Source organism: Sylvia atricapilla, chromosome 8 (genome assembly GCF_009819655.1).
Source record: "Sylvia atricapilla isolate bSylAtr1 chromosome 8, bSylAtr1.pri, whole genome shotgun sequence".
Lineage (NCBI taxonomy): Eukaryota > Metazoa > Chordata > Aves > Passeriformes > Sylviidae > Sylvia > Sylvia atricapilla.
In genome coordinates, this window is record NC_089147.1 from 31,220,328 (window position 1) to 31,232,993 (window position 12,666).

The following is a 12,666-nucleotide window of genomic DNA, read 5'->3' on the forward strand; positions in this document are numbered from 1 at the left end:
GCCATCACGCCGTTGCCTGGCAACTGGGGGTGGCGGTGACGTCATCACCCCGCGTCGAGGTGGCGCGTCCATGGTGCCGCGCGCCGCCCGCGCGTGCGCGGCGGGGGTGGGAGCGCGGCCTCGGCAGCACGTGGGGAACGGGACGGGAACGGGACAGGTATGGGACACGGAACGGGGTAAAGGGTACGGAGAGCTGCGGGACAGGGACAGGGGACAGGGCCGGGAGAGGAACCGGGACAGGGACGGGATAGGACGGGGTAGGGATCGGGGCAGGTACAGGATAGGGATAGGGCGGGCGCGGCGACGGGACAGGACAGTGACGGGCGGGGGCCGGGCCGGGCGGTGACCGGGGCAGGGCCCCGCGGGGCCGGGGCGGGACGGGAGGTCCCTCCGGCGCAGCCCTCAGTGCGGGCTGGGCGGTCCCGCCCCTCCGCGGCCGGGCCCGTCCCTGCCCCGGCCGTGTTTCCGTCCTGGCCCGTCCCGGTTGTCGCGGGTGTCTCCTTGCTCTCGGGGGCGGTGCCGGGCCGGTCCCGCCCGGCGCTGACGGTGTTGCTGTGGCAGGGCAGGGCCCGCGGAGCCCCCGGCGCCGGGAGGGGATGCGAGCATGGCCATGGCCCAGGCGGGGGCCGCGGCCGCGGCTGCCACGGGGCTCCTCGTCTTTCTGCTGTACTCCGCCATCCACAGGGTCGAGGAGGGACACCTGGCCGTGTACTACAGGTACGGTGCCCGCGGGAGCCCTCCCGGAGTTGGGATTCATCCCTGGCCCCAGGGATTGTGCTATCCTGCGCTTCCCTCCGGTTTTTTCCCCTCTGGGTGGGCAGCTCTTGTTTCTGCTCCCTTCCAGCCGTGCTGATGGGTGGGTCCCAGACACCTGACCCCCATGCGGAGCCTTTGTGAGTTTGGGTCTCTGAATCCTCAGCTGCTTTTCCTGCCTCTCCTTCCTCCCTGCCCTTTTCACAAACTGGGTTTCAGAGCTTAGAGGACCGCAGCTCTGGGTCTGTCCTGCCTTGTCACATCTGTCGATCTCTCCCCGTGCCAGCAAGAGCCGTCACCTTTGTCCCAAACTGTTACCCAGCCAGAGCTCCCGCTGTGTCGGAGCTTTGGAATGTTTTCCCTGCGCTTCCCACTCAGCACCGTGGGCTGTTTCCCTTTAATCACGAGCGTGCTGAGCCTGGGGGATTTTCCTTTGTGCTTTGGGCGAGGGGCTGTGCCGAAACCCAAACTGGCAGTACATCCCCGGCTGGATTTTTCCATGGTTACCAGCGAACTATTTAGAGAGAAGAAATCTGCGTTCCTGCAGCTCTGTGCAATTTTGCAATGCTGGGAGGGTTTAGCAATAGCTGCCTGCTCCAAGAGTTCATGGCTCACAGGCCTCACCCGAAGTTGCAGCAGGCAAAGATCAGGTGCGCTCAGCCCTTTTGGTGGGGAATTGCTGGCAAATTTAGGGCACTGATGCAATTCTCTGTGATCCCTTTATTTGAACTGTTTGAACTGTCCCTGCTTGCCCTCAAAGCCAGTCCTTGCTGAGCCTTTCCCTGTTTTCCTCCCTCTCCTCAGGGGCGGTGCGTTGCTGACCAGCCCGAGCGGCCCTGGCTACCACATCATGCTCCCCTTCATCACCACCTTCAAATCGGTGCAGGTCAGTGCCCTCTTCCTCCCCTGGGGAGCCAGGATTTGTCCTCTTGGAAAGCTGTCCCCACCAGGTGTGTGTGTTGCTGGGCCTGGCAGTGTCCTGCTCAGGGTGGACAGTCCCTGTTTGTGGCTGTCACAGTTTCCCTGGAGCATGCCTGGAGCAGGGAAACAGGCACAGCTGTCTGTGCATCCCCCAAAAGGCAGATGAGGAGAAGCTTTGCCTTCTGCCCACAACTGCAGGCATCACACGGGAGGCTGAGGAGACTTTTGGTTCCCTGTTCCCACTGTGGGAGTCTGGGCACTTCCCAGAGAAGGGAGTGGTTTGTGAGCTTTTGGCTGTGTTTGTGTTGCAGACCACGCTGCAGACTGATGAAGTGAAGAACGTGCCTTGTGGGACAAGGTATGGCTTTCATTTGTATTTTGTCAGGTGCACTCTTTGGGGTCATTTGAAATGCTGGGACACAGGGACTGGGAGGTAAAGGCACCTACCATAAAATGAATCCCAAATGTACACACGTCTGTCCCACTGTAACAGAACAGGAGGCTCTTGCTGGAATTGCTTGGGTTGGTTGAGTTGTGTTACAGATCTTGTTGTGTTGGTTCATCCACAAGTTAAAGTGATGACTCTTCAGGGTAAAAATAACCTGGTGATTCTCCTTGTCTTCTATGTTGAGAGTCCTCAGCAAAATTTCTGTTTTAAAAAATAAATCAGTGGTGACACACAGTTGACTACACTGAAATTAAAAGGTGAATGTTAGTGGCAAGGTTAATAAAACAGTTAATTTCGATCAGGTTTAACCCGTATTAACTTTCTTGGAGTTGTTCAGTATCAGACATCACTTGGACTTAAACATTACCATAAAGGTCTCATGGTTTTAATTTTAGATCTCAAAGGTTTTTTCAGGAGTATCTCTAAATGTTAGTGTTCAGTGCTGCAGCGTTTCACAGAAATGGTTTGGGTTGGAAGGGACCTTAAAGCCCATCCAGTGCCATGGGCAGGGACACCTTCCACTATCTTGGCTGTTCCAAGCCCACCCAACCTGGCCTTGGGATCCAGGGGCAGCCACAGCTGCTCTGGACACCCTGGGCCAGGGCCTCACCACCCTCGCAGCCAAGAATTTCTTCCATATATCTCATCTAAATTTCCTCTCTGTTAGTCTGAGCCCATTCCCCCTTGTCTGTCACTCAGGGCATGTCCAGAGTGCTTTTGTGGCGAGGCAAACAGTCTTTACGCCAAGCAAAAGGTCAAAGGTTGAGGCCAAAGCCAGCCCTCAACTATTCTGAGCTTCTATGATTTAGGAGCTAAAAATTAAGTCCCTGTTGAATTTCAGCATTGTGGGGTTTCGGTTGTGCCATGCAGGTTGTTGGGAAGGTACAGGCAGTAAAAATGGGCTTTAAACCACCAGACAGCTGGTGAAAGCAGTTCTCAGTTAATAATTGAATACAGTCCTGACCAAAGGTCCCAACAGCCCTGCCCCATTTCTCAGGTGTTCCTGCAGGAGCCTTTCAGTTCGCTGCATTTGCAATCCAAAGTCTGCGGCTGCTCAATGCCAAAGCTTTGCATCCCCATTTCCATAGTAAAACATGAGCTTAGAAATAACAGATGGAACTCACCTGAGTCTCACTGGCCCAGTTCAAAGTCTGTTACCAGAATAGATCCTAAACAGTTTAAGGGTTTGTATTTACATGTTAAACCGTCAGATTTTAAAGGCTGGTTTCTTTTCCTCAATCTTTATGTTCCTGTTCCCTGTGTCCTTGTCTATATCAGGAAGGTTGTGGGTGTCCCATCCCCAATTTTTGCCTTACCTGTCCTGTTTGTACCTGGCAGCATTAAGTGAATACATTAAATAGAGATTTTAAATCCTGAGTTAGATCCTGAATTGTCTGAGGCTTTCCAGGGTCTCCTGCTACCTGTGTCTGTCTCCTGTGGCATCCCTGGATGCTGTCTCCTTGTCCAGTCAGGTCAGCCAGCACTGCTTTCTAATCATCCAACTTCTACCAGGTGCACAAAGGTCTTAGTGTTGATCCTCCTTTTATGGATTTCTCTGGTCCAACATGGATTTCTCCTTGTTCCTTTCTCCCTGCAAACTTTGGGATCGAGTGGCACCTGCTTTCCTCAAAGCCATTTCGATGACCAGCAGGGCTGGTAAAATTTACTTATCCCCCACCACACCACATAACACGTGTGAATTATTCATATTAATGGAATAACAGTGGGATAATAACCCCACTTACTGTCCCAGACTGGCTGAGATCCTCGGCAGGGCTTGTTGTGGAAGGTGGTGGTAGAGTCAGACAGTCCCTCACTGGTCTGAGGTGCCATTTCAGACTCTTTCCTGCCAGGGAGGTGAAATGGGGCTGTGGATGAGTCCTGATAGGATCCAGGGTGTTGCAGACACTCCTTTTCTCACTAACATCCGTTTAAAATTGAAGTGCCAGATTTGCAGCAGATAATGTCCATCCATCAGCAGTGTTTTTAGCTCTTAGTTGTCATAAAAAAACAGGTTTGGAGGGAGCACGGGCTGGGCTTGGGAGGCCTTTTCCAAAAGAGCACAGACACAGGCAAGTTCAGGTTGTTTTTGTGCAGACTTGGCTTTGAGCTGCCAGAGATCAAGATCTGCAAAATAAGAAATGGGTTTGTCGTGGGGGGTATGTTGAGTTAAAACATCACAGAGACTGAGTTTGGAAATGTGGGAGTTCCGCTGCCAGGAATAAGCTGTCTCTAACAGTTCCTGCTGAAGCTTCTGGTCTGTGATATGCCTTTGTCCCAAGGACATGAACACAGAGGTATGTCTGCTTTAAAATCAGGCTCTCAAGTGACCTAGAGCTGTTGAAGGTAAAGGGTTTTTTTCTTCACTGTAGAGTTTTGTGCTTTTCTCTGGTGTCACAGGTACCCTGGGGTGGGGCATGACTTTCTGAAAGGCACACCAGTAAGAGCAGAGGACTGGGGTCAAGCCTGCCCTCTGATTCCCCCTTTTGCCCTGCCAGTCTGGCAGCACATCCTCCGTGGGGGAGAGGATTCCCTGCAGGCTCCCTCTGCTGAGATGCTTGTGGTGTTCCTGGAGAGCCAGATGCGCGGTGGACACTGGAGCTGGGAGCATGGATTGAAGTCTGCCACATGCAGGAGGCAGTAAAAGAGGGATAAAGATGCCTTTGCTTTAAATGTGCTCACTGTTAACAGCTGCAGTGGTAACTGATGGTCTCTCTTTTCCCTTGCAGTGGTGGGTGTTATGATCTACATTGGACCGAATAGAAGTTGTGAATAAGCTGGCCCCATATGCAGGTATTGCCTAGCCTGGTCCAACAGGCAGAGCTGTGACTGTCTTCACTCATCCTGAGGCAGCTCTGTTTAGGTTTGCAGGACTCCCTTTCCCACTGCCAGGTGAAAACTTCCTGTCTGTTTCCATTTTCTTGCTCCCCTTACAGCTCCCAGTCCTGTAGCATTGATCACAGGTGCTTCCAGCTCGCTCCTGAGACAATTGCAGAGACTAAACCCCTGTAGGAGCCTCTTACCTTCTATTTCACCAAGCCAAAGACACAGACAGCGTGCTTTGTTCAGCAGCACAGCTCAATGCAAAACTCCAGCATTGCTGAGGCACTGGAGGGGGTGAATTCCTGTTGTAATTCATAGAGTCATGGAGGGGTTTGGGCTGGAAGGGACCTTCAAGATCATCTTGTTCCACCCCCTGCCATGGGCAAGGACACCTTTCCACTATCCCCTAGGTTGTTCCAAGCCCTGTCCATCTGGCCTTGGACAATTCCAGGGATCCAGGGGCAGCCAGAGCTGCCCTGGGACCCTGGCCAGGGTTGCCCACCCTCACAACCAAGAATGCTTCCATATATCTCACCTAAATTTCCCCTCTGTCAGTCTGAACCCATTTCCCGTCCTATCCCTCCAGTTCCTGTTGGAGATTCCCTACCCAGCTTCCGGTGTCCCTTCAGGCCCTGGAGGGAGCTGTGAGGGCTCCACACAACCCTCTCTTGTCCAGGCTGAGCAGCCCCAGCTCTCTCAGCCTGGATCCACAGGGGAGGTGCTCCAGTCGTCCTCAGCAACTCCGTGGCCTCCTCTGGATCTGCTCCAACAGTTCGTGTCCTTGTTACGTGGAGGGGGAGCAGGCCAGAGGTTCCAGGTGGGGTCTCAGCAGGAGCAGAGGGGAAATTATCCCCTCCCTTGACCTGCTCCTTTGATGCAGGATCTGGTTGGCTTAAATAGTGGGAATGATCCTTGTTTTCACATTACAGCAGTACCCTGGTCCTATGCACACAGGCCCTGGTGAGGCTTTGCTGTTCACTTGTTCATGCAAATGATAGAACAGGACCAGGCAGTACATCTTGCCATGACTGCTCCTTGAAGTTGTGTAATTCCAGCAGCACCTGACAGCTGGGCAGGGCAGCTGTGGCTTTGGCTAGCCAAGTCCTGCCAGCCCCTCTCCCTGTGCTGCCTCTGACTCCTTCCCTGACATCCTGCCCCGTGCCAGTGGTGACCTGTGGTGATTCTCTCCCTTCCCAGTGTACGACATCGTGAGGAATTACACCGCAGACTATGGACAAGACCTTGATCTTCAACAAAATCCACCCACGAGCTGAATCAGTTCTGCAGTGCCCACACCCTGCAGGAGGTGTACATTGAGCTCTTTGGTAAGTGGATGGCAGCTGGGTGGTCCCAGCTGGGATGCCACTGGAATCTTCCTGGAATCTTTTACAGCCAGCCCCTCGGGCCACACTGCCCTGTGCTGGAATTGCCGTGTAGAATGCAGCTCCTTTTGCATCCACACACCACTTACCCTGTCACTTTAGTGACTCGAATGTTCTTTGTCTTTCCCCCATCTACAGGTGGAATTTGATTCAGTCTTTTTCTACCTACTCTGGATGCACACAGCAGCCACTCTGCTCTGGTGTGTGCAGTGATGCCTGTGGCCTCCACTGTGGACAGTTGGATTTGTCTTGTTATGCTTCTGCTTTTTAATCGTCCTGCTGTGGTTGCTGGATTCACTTTTTGTGTTGTTCACAGCTTCTTTCCTGGCTGCCTCTAATAAGTGAGAGCTGGAAGGTTTTTCACAGGGAGGTAACAGTGCTTCATGAATTAGCACTAGGTCATATTCTCCTTGGTTGACCGTACCCCAAAGACAGAACTGGTGCTTGTTTCTTCTTGAGTGGCTGAGCAGGGGAAAAATGGCTTATGGAAGAGAAAAGGTTGTCAGAATTTTAATATTAATTTACTCCAAGTCTAAGTGCTGGGAAGGGTAGATTTCTACCACACTCTCTGAGTGTTCTTCTTGCTGAGATGCTGAAAGCCATTTGCACTTAGTCTCAGATAACAGAAATTCATCAACAGCTGAACTTTCCTCATCACTAGCACATGACTCCTTTTGGGAATGTTTTTCAGGGGGCATAGGAGAGGAAACCATGTTACTGAATGGTCTCAGGAAGCATCTTCATCTCCCACTGTAGAGCTGCCTGTTTTTCAAGGCCTGCTGACTGCCACACGAGCTGTGGGGGAAATAATGTGATATAACCAACTGGTCTCTCTCTTTTGTCCTCCAAAAACAGATCAGATAGATGAGAACTTGAAGTTGGCCCTGCAGAAAGACCCTCAATGCCATGGCACCACGGCCTCACATCCAGGTGGGTTGTGGCCTTCCAAGAATGAGAGATTTTAGAAGGTGATGAAAGAGTTTTTTGCCAAACCTTCAGTGACAGTACAAGGGACAACAGTTTTAAACTGAAAGATGAATGGTTTTATGAATGTTTTATGCTAAAGGGTAGGGAGGGCCCTGGCACAGGTTTGCCACAGAGACGTTTGTGGCTGCACCTGGATCCCTGAAGTGCCCAAGGCCAGGTTGGACTTTGGGCTTGGAGCCTCTGCCCCTGGTGAGAGTGAGTTGGGATGGATGGCAGGAAATAGAAATGTAGGACAACCTCTGGGGGACGTGTCCATGCTCAGCCATGTTACCCGGGGGGATTAGGCACCACTGTCCACAGCAGCTGTCTCTGCCAAAGAGAGTCTTGGTTACTCCAGATTGCATCAAAATGTTTCATCACGATGTGCTTCCTTTTTGTCTTTCACAGGCCCGTGCGTGTTTACAAAACCCCAAACTTCCAGAGGCCATCCGAAGAAACTTTGAGCTTAATGTGAGTAGCTGGACATTAAAACTGCCTTAATTAATTTGAGGGTGCGCACAGGCACAGTGCTGTTGGAAAAGCTCTTCCCTGGTGCTCCGGGGGTGAGAGGTGAGCTCCAGGCAGTGTGTGCTTGGCCAGGTGCACTTGTGCCTTCTGTTTTTCCATTTCCATCTGAAATCCGTGCTCAGGAGTCTTGATGTCTTGCCCATAAGCTCCTCTCCCTGAGAAGCCTTTGGGCCAAAGCAGATGCTGTTGGATCTCCCTTCACCTTTGGTTGAGCAAGCCCAGTCCCAGCCCACACTGCCCTGCTCCTCATCCTGAGGGCTCAGACTGGACTTGCATCCAGATGTGGCTTCAGCAGTGCCAGATGGAGAGGGGATGATCCCTTCCTTTGGCCTGTGCTCATACAGCTGCAGACACAGCCAGTCCCCACAGCTGGGGCAGGGAGCTGTCAGCGGGCTGGCCCCTTGTCCCTGTGGCCTCTCCTGGGATGCAGAGCTGCTCCTCATTCCCTTTCCCCGGGATAACTCTTCTCCTCTTGCAGGGAGGCTGAGAAGACCAAGCTGCTGATTGCAGCCCAGAGGCAGAAGGTGGGGAGAAGGAGGCAGAGACAGATCGGAAGAAAGCACTCATTGGTAATGTCCCCAGCACAGGTTGAGCCTCCATTCCTGCCTTCCCTGCCCAGCTGGGGCAGGATGTTGTCATCCATCATTGACAGCTCCCTGAGGGAGGGGCAGCCAGGCTGCACAAACAGTTGTTTGAACATCTGGGTGAAAATCCCACAGCAGCAGAGCAGGGAGCACCGCTGTCCTGCAGCAGGGATAGAGGAAATCACTCTGCTGGAAAAACTGCTTGGGCTTGGAGTTCCATGTCCCTGTGCCAGAGGGATCACACTTAAAAATGGGATGTCAGCTATGTAGACATCAGCACTGTGTTTTCTTCCTGTAACTCCAATGATTGGAATACAGACTGGCACCGAGTGGGAAGGGAGGGAGCAGGGAACCAGCTCCTGCTTGGCAGACCGTGCAGCCAGGTGCTGGGGTCAGGGGGGGTGCTCAAGCTCTGAGAAGCAAATTTCCCAGCTGAGCCCGTTGTGATTGCAGAGGCAGAGAAGGCTGCACAGGTGGCCAGGATTCACTACCAGCAGAAGATCATGGAGAAGGAAACGGAGAAGCGAATTTCTGAGATTGAAGGTAATCATGCTGGGGGTGATGGCAGGTGGCAGGAGGAACCTCTGACTGGCAAGACTCATCAGGGTGCAGGGTGGTGCACTGGGATCCTTCCTGCCCTGTGCATGGAGCTCTCCAGGAAGCTGCAGGGCAGGTACAGGGCCAGCCAGGCTGTCACAGGCACTTCTGGGTCAGCTGGTCCCTGTGGGCTGAGGGCTCGGTGTGATGGGGCTGTTCACTTCCTAATGCTTTCTTTCCTGTCCCTCCTGCTGCTGTGTTAGATGCTGCATTCCTGGCAAGGGAGAAGGCAAAAGCTGATGCAGAATACTACGCTGCTCGGAAACTGGCTGACTCCAACAAGGTGAGCCCTGGGAAGCTGTCACTCATTCTTTCCTCCGAGCGGGAGATCAGCTTCAGGGGGCAGCACTGGAGAAACACTTCATCTAACAGCCCACACCCCAGGAGATGGCTGCCTGACGTGAAAACTAACACCACGGGGCCCAGAAAGTTGTCTCTTAGAGTCTCTGGTTTCTGTTTCTTGTAGCTGAAGCTGACCCCTGAGTATCTGGAGCTGATGAAGTACCAGGCGATAGCTGCCAACAGCAAGCTGTACTTTGGCGACCGCATCCCCGGCGTGTTCCTGGACTCCTGTGCCTTCCAGCAGGCCAACCTGAGGACTGCCCACGAAACCAGCCTTCCTGCACAGGGAGCCCCAGAGACCTCTGCAGAAAGCCCCCTCAGAGGCGAGGATAGCACTGGCTGAGGGAGGCAGAAGGGAACCCGGTGTAGCTCAGCAGCGACGGCTGTGACCGGGGACGAAGCCCTGTGCCGCTGGGGCGGATGCAGCACATGCCTGGACATCTTGTGTATAGGTGGCAGTTGGGTTGATTTTCTTCTAGCAACAGATTGCAAGGGCTCTGCCTCTTCATTTCTCCCCCTTTTAAATTGGTGCTTCCAAAGGAAGGGATTATCCTGTACTAACATACCTATACTGGAATATTAAACGACAGGCAGCAGGAAAGCCCTCCCGGGGTAGGTGCAGTTATTTAGCAGGCATTACTCTGCAGGAAGGAGATGTGGCTTTGAGTGCTGTGTTCCTGCACACTGGTCATTGCTCAGCACTCCTGGCTGAGGCTGAGTGAAGAGGAGGTTCCCCTCATCCTGCTGCTGAAGCTTGCTTGGTGAAGGTTTCTGCTGACGCTGTTTTGATCTCAAGGACTCCAGTGGAGTGGACTCTCCTTGGCCAGCGTGCTCCTGCCCAGGGCAGGGAGTGGTTTGCTGTGGAATAGGTTATTGGAGTAGGATCTGCACAGCCATATATTCCTGTAGACAGCAGCACTAGATTACGGCTTGGAGGAAGCAACCTCTGAAGGGATTCTGCAATCCCCCTCTCCAAGCAAGAGCCTCACACTGGGCGCCTGGGACTGACTGTGGTGTTCCCACTGGGTGGCTGAGTCTCATTGCCTCCTAAACCAGATTTCCGGAGCGCCTCAGAGCAGCTGTTTGGGAACAGAGCCTAGCAAGTCTTTGCTCGGATTCCATCCTCCCTGTAAATCATTCACCAGGGAGAGGGGGCTGATTTTCCACTGCTTTGCCAGTGCTGGCAAAATGAAGGGGAAGAGAAGAGTGAAAGGACCCTGCTGTGCAGCAGATCAGATGTTTGACACTTCAGCTGCAAAGCAGGTGAGGCATTGCTCCTCCATGCAAAATCCACTGCTCCAGGAAGTAAGACCTGCTTTGTATGTCCTTGAACAGGCATGGCAAGGAGTGTGTCCCTGGTCCTCTCATCCCTGGCCAGGCTTGCTGGCAGATGGATCTTCTGTCCTGATTTACATTGTGATATATCTGACCCTGCTTCTGGTGTTCCAGGACAGGGTGAGGGAGAGGTGCTTGGGGAGGGGGGAATCTGCTGGGACAACTTGGCTTTCCACTTTTCTTCCTTCCTCCCCTCTGCTTGTGAGGATGTGCTTGCTTTTAGGACCTGCCCTCATCGTGTTCTGTGAGGATCCAGGGTGCAGCAGCGGGGAGGCAACTGGCAAGAGCTGGAATGCTGTAATCCAGCTGGGAGCCCCAGCACTGCCTGCTGCATGTTCACAGTCCTGCTCTCCCTGTGCATCCCTCCTGCTGTGCTGTCCCCTCAGAGCAGCCCTGCCACCCTTGGAGAGGCTTGAGGGGTGGTGACACTCCAGGCACTCAACTTACTGAGATCTTCTGTGCCTGCTCCTTCTGCAGCCTCATGGCAAGGGAGGGGTGTGTTCAGCTTCTGCCACTGAGAAACATTCAACCCAAACCAGCTTTACCTGTGCTGGTGATGTCCCAGAGGAGTTGTGTGGGCTTTGCAGTGCCGCGTCCCCACCCTGTGTGGCTGGCCTTCAGGGATGGCAGTGTCTCTCCACAGGGAAATTCAGTGACACACGGTGCCTCAGTGACCCCAGACACCTCCTGGTGTCTGCTCCTGCCTTGGCTGCCTGGGGCAGAGCAGGGTTGTGTTAGCCCTGCCCTTTCTGCAGAGTGTAAAACATAACTGTGGGACTTTGCAGCAGTTTCGGGTGGTCTTTCTTGTCCTCCACCTGCCTGCAAACTCCCAAGGCTCAGTTGATGGCTCTGCTCCAGGATCTCAGCTCCTTTTCTAACCGAGCCATGGCAGGAGCCAGGGACCAGGGCAGAGAGGGGATGGGCAATGTGTTTCCTAGTGTTTGAAATGTCTCCTAGAAATGCTGCTTGGCTTGCAGGGTCCCCTCTTCCTGTGGGATGAGCTTTGAGGAAGCAGTGTAGTCTTGTCTCTGCCCTGCCACCTCCTCAGTGTTTGCAGCAGGCCCTTGGCACAGACACAGCCTCTCCTCACCCCAGCAGCACCCGCTTTGGTTGGATTTTGGGATGAGGGCAGGCTTTATAGGCTAGAAGCACTGCTGGCAGGGATGTAGTCTCCACAATTCTCTTCATGTTTACTGGGATTGGACACACTGGGCATCAGGAATGGCTGGACAGAGCAGGTTCTGTGACAAGGGCATGCAGGGAACTGCTGGGGGCAATAACAAGGCAGTTCACACCTCTCCTTCAGTGCTCAGAGCAAAATGTCCGCGCAGGGAGCAGGAAAGCCTTCCAGACCAGTGCGGGAAGAGCTGCTCCCTTTTGGATCAGAGCCTTGCATTGCCTCCCTGCACGGTCCAGGTGGGTGCATGACCTTGCCTTAAGTGGCTGTCACTGGCTCAGTGTCCCTCTGTCTGCATCAGCCACCTCCCCGTGTGGTCTGAGAGACCCCAGGGGATGCTCTCTCAGTGCCAGGTCCTGCAGCACAGATGTGTGATGCCCAGTGCCTTCTGCAGCAGCCTCCTCCACCCCTCCCTGCATCCCCAGCCCCACTGTAGCAGCCCCAGTGTGTGCAGGAGGGGATGGTCACGGCTTTGGCACCTTGGTGTGGGCTGTGCCACCCTCTGAGCCCCAGCTGTAAGCAGGGACATGGCTGCAGCCAGGATTTTGGGATTGAACTGGCTTTTCTCTCTGTTCCCACGGCCTGCGTGGGCCTGTGACTAAAGGGGTCTGCCCCTGGATGCGCATCTCCTTAAGGAAACACGATACATACAGTCAGGTTTACATTCACACTGTTAAGTTCTTTTGATAAAGCAGATAAAATTATTTTGTTACCATTTTTCTGGATGGTTTCGTGTCCTAGGGCTGGTGGCACGTGAAGTGGAGGACCCTGTACCTCTTCCCCTGCAGCAGCAGTGCATGGTGTGGATGT

At 53.6% G+C, this 12,666-nt stretch overlaps 1 protein-coding gene across 1 annotated transcript; it reads left to right on the forward strand.

Moving 5' to 3' along the window:
• Nucleotides 1-27: 27 nt before the first annotated feature.
• ERLIN1 (ER lipid raft associated 1) lies at nucleotides 28-12,573 on the forward strand. The gene is given in 17 exon segments (XM_066324321.1): nucleotides 28-157; nucleotides 578-717; nucleotides 1,558-1,639; nucleotides 1,986-2,054; nucleotides 4,852-4,915; nucleotides 6,143-6,177; nucleotides 6,179-6,208; nucleotides 6,210-6,270; nucleotides 7,183-7,223; nucleotides 7,225-7,257; nucleotides 7,702-7,764; nucleotides 8,304-8,346; nucleotides 8,349-8,390; nucleotides 8,859-8,948; nucleotides 9,206-9,285; nucleotides 9,469-9,612; nucleotides 9,614-12,573. Coding segments are annotated over 17 exon segments (1,224 nt in total). The 5' UTR covers nucleotides 28-70; the 3' UTR covers nucleotides 9,734-12,573.
• The last annotated feature ends 93 nt before the right edge of the window (nucleotides 12,574-12,666 follow it).